The following is a 10,062-nucleotide window of genomic DNA, read 5'->3' as shown; positions in this document are numbered from 1 at the left end:
TTGATTTGGTTCATTAAATCAGCCCAATTGCAATCTAATTGCAATCAATTCCACTTAATTCTTCTTCCATTAACTCACTAACACTTAGTGGGTTAATTCAATCACTAATCATATTGATAATTGATTTCTATTGTGATTCACAATCACAATTATTATAGTCTGACTAATTAAATTCTTTATATGTGTAACCCCGTAGGTTCTATTCTGACTGGTAGTGAGACATATTGAGATCTCCATCTCAATATCACTGAAACTCCTTTCAGTGGACTGAAACGATTTCAGTTCTACTCTCAGGGTTCACTGATCACCAAGTGAATGCCTTCGAGTCTCACAATCCACTAGTGACACCTAGCAGTATATGGTGGCAACCTAGTAGAATGGAATGTCTGAACCTCTAGGTGCAGTTAGTGTATGATACAGTCCCTCTATCATGGATCCCAACATGACGGAGGTTATGGATATCTCGTCAAACCCCATCGTCCGTCATATGTCAAATTTATACGACTTCCAGTTCGAGATATGGAAAACTCTTTTTCCAAAATACCTGGCCAGAAATTTATCGAACTCAGTCTCATAAATCACATAGTCACTCCTAATCTATCGATAGATCTCATCTAAATGCAACTCTATTCCAAAATGAACCTACTGTAGCCAATCCGCACTACAAGGATCCGAATGGCTAGGGCCCAAGTTCACATGCTCCTCAAACTACAGCAATCTCATAGTGAATAGCTGAGGCATCGTAGGTCAAAGGACCAGTCATACAACTGCAGCATAAGTAGTCACTGACGAGTGGATAGACATCCATGTGACTACTATCTTTGGTCACGCTCAGTACTTTGTTCTTTAACAAGTACTTGCATAATCACTCCAGTATCTCTACACCGTGGACTCGAGACTCGTCCATCTGACTAAGTGATCTATGCACTAATCTCAGCGGATCGATCACCGTCCCTCATGATGGATCCATCGATCAGGAGCATTTAGAAATTAATCCCTAATGACATATGCCTCAAATTCTCAACTCCTTGAGAATATGTGTCATCATATATTAATCTCTTGGACGATTCGTGGACACATACAAATATGAATGAAAAACAAATTGCCCAAGCTTATTTATTAATAAGAGTAAAATTACAAATTTGTACCCCAGATTACAAATATGCGTCAGCCACGTTGGCTTATAGGGCATACTTCTAACAAATATGCGCTCTACACACCTCCAAATCATCAGAATGTGCTTAGGTATGATTTAGGCATCAATAGATTAGGGCTAGAGGAAGGTCCCTAAATATTCAAAATTGTGGGAAACATTGACACATCCGACTTTCGTGAACACCGTGCTTCCATGCTTGTCGAGATTTGAATACCGTGTGTATAAGATTTGTATCCTTAGAGACTAGGATGCAAGTCTATGGAGACCGGAACACGCAACCACCGACCAAAAATATGCCAAACGCCAAGTCTACACATACATAGAGATCAATATGCGAGTCTTTGGAAACTGAGATGCGCGTTTCTCGACTAAAGCTATGCCAAGCTCCTAGTCTACACATCCTTGACACAAGTTCCTAGAGACTGGGATGCGCGACCGCCAACCAGAGCCTTGCCATGCTCCAAGTCCGCGCTCCCAGTCCACGAATCCTCGAAGACTAGGACTCGAGTCCCCGGAGATCGAGACGTGCGTCTGCCGACCAGAGGCATGCCATGGTCCAAGTCTGCACTCCTAGTCTACAGATCCTTGGAGATAGGATGCGAGTCCCGAGAGGCCGAGACGCACGACCACCTACCAAAGCCATGCCAGGCTCCTAGTATGCGCATTCCCAAAGATCAAGATACGAGTCCCTAGAAACCGGAACACACGACCGTCGACTAGAGCCATGCCAAGCTCTCAGTCCGCGCATCTTTAGAGAACAAGATGTGAGTCCCTAGAGATTGAGATGCGCGTCTTCCGACCAAAACCGTACCGAGCTTTCAGTTTGTATATCCTCAAAGACCAGGTTGCAAGTTCCTAGAGACCGTGACACATAATCTCCGACCGAGCTCCCAGTTCGCGCATCCTTAGCGACCAAGGTGTGAATTCTCGAAGACCGAGATGCATATTCGTTGACTAGAGTTATACCGAGCACTCCAGCTCGAGTACTTCAAGCTAGGCACACAAGGCCTTACGGTCCTGAGAAATCACTTTATTCTGATGGTTTTTATTCTCTTTTACGTTGTTATTCAAAAGAATTGTCTAACTTAAGCATCGAAGGAGGTCTGGCCGGAGCCATCCTAGCAGGCCTTTCTCTTCTCTATGTGCATATCCGCAACTCTCCATGGTAGCTGATTTTATATCTCCCACCACCGTTGATCTACACCCTCTATACCTCCGGATTATCAGAACATGATCTGATAGAATTTGGACATCAATACAGTGTTATTAAGATTTATCTCATCCTATGTGTAGTTTATCTAAAGATTATCTCAAACCATAATTTCAAGAATATTTTTCTTGATATGCAAACAGTTCTTAACGAAACACACAGACAGAGAGGAGGGACGTCACGGAACTCTTCCATGCACAGCTCATGCAGACACTATACACAATATGATCAAAATAAAGAAAAATAAAATGTCTGAACACAAATACACTGAGACGAACTATTTCATATATAGAACCTGTGATCATCTCTTCCTCTGTCATCAACCTGGTTCACAACAATACCACAAAACATACACCAATACCAATTGGCACAACAGCATTCGGGCAACAATACAGGGAGGATTGGGTTCCTCGAGGACAATACCAGAACTACCAAAAGTGATCATGATGTTCTCCTATTCTCCATTAACCCAATGGCACATAACGGTACTCTTGATGCCAAACACAAGCAAGATAGGCAGCTCCTGACTCTACAATATGGTGCAGGAACAGGTGGTCTTCTTTGGCGAGTCATCAACCTTCTTTTCTGTTCAGAAGAAAGCAGCAACAAGTAGTTTAGGCCATTACAAACTCCAAGTATGTTAAAATATCCAATCTTTGGTTAATTCCAAATTGTTGCACACCCTAGGTAATACCAAGAAATAGATGAGCTTTGGGCTAATACTCATGCCTAGAGAGAAATCTATAGTTAATCATTTTGAAATTAATTAGAAATTTATCCGAGAAGGAAATAGCTAGGAGACTACGAGAAAATGTAAACTAACAAGGAAACTATAATGCGAACAGTTATATCACAGTATAGGCAAGAGCATATTATTCGCCAAACATCCTCTCCAACAGACTTTCAAACTGCTCCATGTTAAGAATTCTAAGGTTTATTCCACCTTAACACCTTTAATAAGGTACACATTTTTAATGTTAAATGCCAACCTTATAACACAATGCTAATGCATACTGGCCTAGATGAAAAAAGTGTAATATACAAGTTCAGTTTGGCAAGAATCAACAAGCAAACAGGCAACAAAATTAATTCACACCAAACTTAACTTGCTCAATCCCACAATATTTCACAAGGTTCGCATACTCCAACCAGGGCTTGGTTATATCATGTTAAAAGTCAATTATATACCAGAATGCAGATGCATTCTTGTCCTGTTGAAGGAAGTATTATATATGAATAAAATCACTCATGAAGCTCATGCAATGAGACAATGATGTCAAGTCACACTCACATCACCCAGCCCTAAAATTTCTATTAAGCTAATAAATTTGTACCAACCAAGGCTCAGTCCAACTGTTCAGTATCCTCGTCCTCATCCTCATGGCTGAGGTCTAAGGTTTGAATCATCATGATGTTATCCGGGAGTTCTAATTTCTCTCTCTGCAGGAATACCATGCAAGATCAATCTTCTTGATCTACACAAGTTCTTCATCAACTAAGATTTGCTCCATCACTTGCATGACTGTCTAGCTCTATGTACAAAGTTAAAAGAGTATCTGAAGGAGCTCCATGCCACAATTAAAGTGTATTTAGAACTTTTTCGCGGGGTTTTGGTAGGTCAATGAGCCAACCTGTGTGATCAACACATGTCAAACCTCTATGGTATGCAAGGTTTCACCAAGCATGTAAGGCCTGGCATGGTTAACAGGTCAGCACAGCCCAAGTTAAATCTACAGCAAAGTAGCTTCCTCTAGACATGCGCACAGGCTAGGCAGCCCAACCAAGTGGTCACACAGGCAGGTATATGCATTTGCCCAATCAAGACACGTTGAGGTAAAACTTATGGCAAGACAAATTTTGAGCCATGCTCAGGTAAAGCAAACAAACTTGCTCCCCCAACAATTTAATATAAAAATGATAAGTTTATGAATGTGTAATAGTGTTGTTATATATTACATATGTTACAATCCAACTTTAGTGTTTTGTGCCCTTACTCCAGTGTTTCTACTCTTCTCACCTACCTTAATCATTTTTGAAAGTGAGGGGCAATAGACATGTCATGTGGAGGACCACTGGAAGAATACGAGGTCGCCTTGAAGTAACAGTGGTAAGACTGCTTGTGAAGATCTGCAAGATGTGGTGGGAGGAGAGACTCTAAAAGAAGCAGCAAGCATTCCCCCCCACACTTCTCAATCCATGCCTCCATCTCCGAGAAGGTTGCTCCCCTCTAATTGATAGCTTTAATTTCTAATCTATGGATTTACCTGATAGACAGGTTTCCCAAGGCTCTCTCTCTCTCTCTCTCTCTCTCTCTCTCTCTCTCTCTCTCCCTCTCTCCCCACTATATCCCTCAATTAGGTAGTGATTGACGTGACTTGGACATTGATCATATCACGCCAGTCCATTTGCAGACCCAGAATGTAGATATCATGCTAGGCCCGAGCTAGAATGTTATATTTGATACTCGAAATGCGACCCAGCTTTAACTCAACTTTGTCTCAACCAGTGTACCTGCCACAAGTTTAATGCATGATTGGTTGGAAGATCATGTTACCTTTTTGTGCATGCACTAATGAGTATCTTACAACGTGTAAGACACAAACAGATCTTGCAACATATGGAAGGCTTAAACCAATCATTCAAGCCCATTTTCTGTTGTGTGCAAGAAAGCAAGCTCACTTATACATTCAACATGCCAATCTTTCTCTAGGTTGACACAAGTTTCATATATGTCATGCAAAGAGACAATTTGAAAGGACCATTTGGCTTGGCATGTACGGTCGATTCTTGCTCTTCATAAATGAACTTGGCTTGAGTTTGTCTTAATGGCATCCAGCAAGGATCTGATAGCTTAAATTTGTTTACATATGCTATGCTACTTATATTGTAGTATATATAGAGATACTTGAATAAATAAATTTCACGGTTATCATACCAAGAACCCCTATACATGAAGCATATGGCAATTTGTCACGTATTCCCTCTTTATGCTTCACACCAAGCAAACAATGCTCACAAACACAAAAGTTTGTTGGATACTCAAATCCACTAGAGCTACCAATTTAATGAATAAAATTCTTAGAAGCACTTTTAAATCTAGATCCCCAACTAAAATTTACCGGTGCAAAATGTGTCGAACATGGCTCGATAAACTCTAGAATTTCAATAACTAATTTTAAATGCAAAATTCCGACTGGCGTTCATTGAGAATCATTCTTTATGCTGTGCTAAAGCTATCTCTCAAATATCAGTCAACTTGTCATTTCACAAGGGAAAAAAAAAACAACTTGGAATTGGACAACACTTCTCCACGCATCAAAATTGAGAAAAAGTAACTCAAAAAAATTTAGAGATCATCGCCTATGGCATCAAACAAGAAGGACCAACTGACCTGTTTTTGTCTTAGTAGATGATGGTTGTACAACAACATGCATGGTGATAGCCCCCCCAGGAAGCTCACCGAAAGGTGGTTTACACTGGGCAATTGTTTTGTTGTTTTCTAAAATTTTCCCCGCACTTATCAGCTTCACATCATTAGCCACCTTTGGTATAATCTTCTTATCTACATAAAAATATTTTTTTAATCAAATGCCAACAGAAGTCAACAACAAACAGTAAGATAAAAATAACAAAAAATGGGTTTTGAATAAACAGTATCACTACATAAATCATAAGTACCAAAAATTTACAATAAGAAAAGGTTTTAGAAGTCAGATATTACTAAAAAGGATATTAAAATAACTCTGAGCCTATTCTTGACTATTTGTGGACATAGAACACCCATATATCTCTTAAAGTATACCATATAAAGATTAATGAAGATGCATTCTTCAGTACATTATACAGCCTGCTAATATAAATGAACCGTATATAAACTAACAATGTAATTGAAAGTTTAAGTCCATTCTAGGAGCAAGAATTGTTATATTTATTCCCATCAGAAGGCTCGTCGTGTGACAACAGTACAGAGACAAAAACAGTACATGACATATCTACTTTTCCAGATAGAAAATATTCCTTATGTTGATAAAGAATACAGCATCTTTCTTCCTCAAATGCGCTGTTTATAACAGTAATATTGCCACTAAATGTTTAAATCTTACCTCAAATATAGAATTATTATTTTGTTTTGAAAAGAAACCTTCTATAACAATATTTAAAACTAAACAGCACATAAAACATTATTTTCCATACACAGGACCCCAATATCAACAAAAAATACAGAGTCCTTTATACCTCCAACGTCTAAGTCTGAACAAGATACCTCTTTACCATCATCATATACTTTTTAGTGTCCACCTCCTAACTTCTCACATACTCACTTCTAATTCTCACTCCCCATGCCTTTCAATCTTCCAAACATTATGATTGAACTCAACTATGCTTATCATGTCTCCAGGTTCACTTTTGTTGCTCAGAATTTAAGCCATATATGTTTATTGGAGTCTTACATATGCAAGCAAGTGTTTTCTTTTTTTTTTTTTTTTTTGCATGATCAAATGTGTCATTCAGTTCATCTAACAGAAGAGATAGATGATTTTATAGCATATACACTTAGGGATATCCTAGAAATTAACTAGGAAAAATTTTGTTAGATTCAGATAATAAGGTGAATTCTGGGCATATGAGATGCACATCATCTAAGACATAAAACTTTATATCGAACGATCACAAAAAATGCCAATAAGAAACTAAGATAACAAAAGCATGAGAATGTCATGGGCATTGGAGTGCCACAAGTCAGTTTTCTACTGAGAGTTTTTTAGGTTGGAAAGCAAACCAGCATTTTGACTCAAAATTACAAAACATGTGCAAAGACAGACAATAACAACACAATGAGTAAGATATGCAAGACATGTCTATATGGACAATATAAGCAAAGGATGCCAGTATTGTCTTGATTGGCATGAAATATGATATAATATTAATGGAGATGGCAACTTGTTCAGTACCAGAACATGTGTGTGAAACCAAATTAATTGCTATAAATGAGGTGGCAGAAGATTTCAAGAGGAAAACTACCAAGACTAGTGAGCTCAATGTGTATAGAAGTCAGCAATCAGTGACTTGCAACCTATAGAGTATAGACTATGACACCAAACTGCAAATAGCCATCAAAAAAAATTCAGAAATGCGTATTCAAGAAAACTGTCTCAGCTCTGACATTTAGCTACCAAGGACCCAAATAGGCACAATAAATAGAAGTAAAGATATAAGGAACCAAAACAAGCAAGAAATAGTTTAGTTAGTGAAAGGCTACTACATTACCCCACCACCAGCAACACCAAACAAACAAATAAAAAGATGCTGAATTTAAAAATCAGCTCTTTCTAAAGAAACTGAAGTACTTAGCATAAATTACTGTGGAGTATTAATGAAAAAAAGTTATAAAAGAAGAAAATAGAGTGGGCATGATTACAAATGCTCTAAGTTCTAAATGAACCCAACAATTTCATCACAGCACAAAAACTCATGAAAATAATTGAACAAAAAAGTTCCATTCTAATAACACTGCCAGATTTCGCATGTAATATCAAAAACAAGATCTTTAAGCTGACTTGAAATCTGAAACAACCACAATTAAAAAAAACAGATTGAGAATTCAAATATTCTTTTTCTTTTATTTCCCTGGAATTGATCAGCATAGCAGGTAAAGAACCGAAAATAGAACTAATTACAGAAATAAATTTCACGATAAAAGATCCAAGAGCCCAGGTTAGGGAACAGAAACTCCTACCTCGCGGCCACTCAGAGATTATTCTTTCTTTGAGCATGGCAATCGTAGAGGAGGACGAATACCGGATCGGACCGATGTCGGATCCATCGTAGAGCCGAAATTTAAGCTCGACCAGATCCTCTTCCGGCATTTGATCCCTTCAAACCCTTCCAAACTCCGATCTACCTCCGATCACCGAGAAAACCAGCCAAAGATCACGAAATAAAAGCACCCAATTCCTCTGCTCCGCCGAATTAGGAATCCACCCACTTAAGAAAACTCTGTCAATTGAAGAGTGACCAAACAGATCAGTTTAACACAAAAAGAAACGAAAAAACGAAGAAAAATCGCACCTTTGGTAATGAAATCCAGCTGCGAAGAAGGTCAGATCGGCGAGATGCGAGCGGCTCTTCGAATGGATCGCAGTGGATCGCGGGGATTTCGAGGGAAATCACCGACAACCGGGAAAGAGGGCAACCCGCGAAACCCTAGAACGGTAAATAATTGTTAGCTTAGCTAGGCCTAGGGTTACAGTTAGGGCTTGGTCCAAGAAAGAGCGGGGCCGTGGGAATAAGAAAAAGAAGAAAGAAGCGAGAGGAGGTGCGAATAAAAGAGAGAGAAAGCAGCAAGAAAGTGGCGTGATATATATACGGCTGGGGAAGGGAAGTGCCTCCAGAGTTTCCGTGCCCGCTCCGCTTGACCAAATTGATTCCATGCACGAGATCACGCGTCGGTCGGCCCAAAATATTGAGCACACCTATTTTATTTTATTTTATTATTTAAAAAAATGAATTATATTAATTATAAATTATTAGATAAATTATTTTTTAGTTCACTAGGTTTATGTTGTGTTGCTAAGTAGTCCTTAAACTTCAAAAACCTCAAATTAGGTTCTTACCATTTTACTTCTATTTTAATGCCATTCTTTCGCCCGACCCTAATCACTTTCTTACCGAAGATTCTTCTTGGCACCATTGTCATCTTACCGATGATGATGAGTTTTATCTAGCTGATTATGTGGCCTATGGGCCGTAATATGGCAACCAACACTTAAAACATCTAATAATCTATCGGAATTTCTCTACCCTAAATTTCTTACATTAAGTTCCTCTTTTTTTCCGTTCAAAAATTGTATTCCTTCTCCATTCAAACCAGACAATCGATTTTCACAATCACTCTTCAATATCATTCTTTGGCACCGTTCTTTACCATCCTTCTTCCCCATCGAAGTTAGGTATGCACCTACTGATATTTACATTGTTGTTTTGAGAATTGGCATATATGCCTTATTGGTTTGAGATTTGGTATATATCTCTTGTTATTTTGAGATAAACAAAATAAAAGGATTTGGGACATCCTTGAAGGGGACTTGGCGGAGGGCTATGCATCACCACCAACCACTTCTATGAATTTTTACAGGCCTAGAATGTGTAACTCCAATTACATGCTTGCCTTTGTTTGTCACTGCCTAGTCCCTAATATAATTGTTAAGATGGGTTTGGAAGGTGCTCGCAAAGAACTATGCATCACCACCAACCACTTGCATGCTTGCCTTTGTTTGTTATGATCATGAAATGTTAGCAGATTGCGGGAAGACAACTTGACTTTAACTCTTAAGAGAAGATGTTAATTCTTGAAATTAAATTTGCACTCTATTTAACAGAATGATAGATATTATAATTTTTCTTATACATTGAATTTACTTCACTCATATTTTTGAAGCAGAAATTATCTATGCTCAATTTTTATGATAGATATACATTTACCTATTAATATTTCCTCACTCCAAATTATAAATATTTTGTAAACCATTTACAATCACCTAGTGGAATGAATATGTAGTCTATTGCATTCGGCTTTTCAAAATTTTAAACTACAAATGCAGTGGAATAATATCTTACTAATGTGTATGTGATGTGCAATAGGAAATATGAGCACCTAAGTAAGGTAACAAGCAAAATAAACAAGGCACATAATCCA

At 38.3% G+C, this 10,062-nt stretch overlaps 1 protein-coding gene across 1 annotated transcript; it reads right to left on the bottom strand.

The window, feature by feature from the left end:
- Positions 1 to 2,619: 2,619 nt before the first annotated feature.
- Positions 2,620 to 8,712, bottom strand: LOC103700890 (membrane-anchored ubiquitin-fold protein 4-like). The gene is made up of 4 exons (XM_008782791.6): positions 8,436 to 8,712; positions 8,104 to 8,363; positions 5,758 to 5,928; positions 2,620 to 2,951 (listed from the first exon to the last, which is right to left on the bottom strand). Exons 2-4 carry the CDS (start codon positions 8,231 to 8,233, stop codon positions 2,896 to 2,898), a joined length of 357 nt encoding a protein of 118 aa, XP_008781013.2. The 5' UTR covers positions 8,234 to 8,363; positions 8,436 to 8,712; the 3' UTR covers positions 2,620 to 2,895.
- Between the last annotated feature and the right edge of the window lie 1,350 nt (positions 8,713 to 10,062).

The sequence above is a fragment of the Phoenix dactylifera genome, chromosome 13 (genome assembly GCF_051530095.1).
Source record: "Phoenix dactylifera cultivar Ajwa chromosome 13, Ajwa_hap1_PhDact_Kaust_v1.1, whole genome shotgun sequence".
Classification (NCBI taxonomy): domain Eukaryota; kingdom Viridiplantae; phylum Streptophyta; class Magnoliopsida; order Arecales; family Arecaceae; genus Phoenix; species Phoenix dactylifera.
This window is presented reverse-complemented; position numbering and strand designations above follow the sequence as displayed.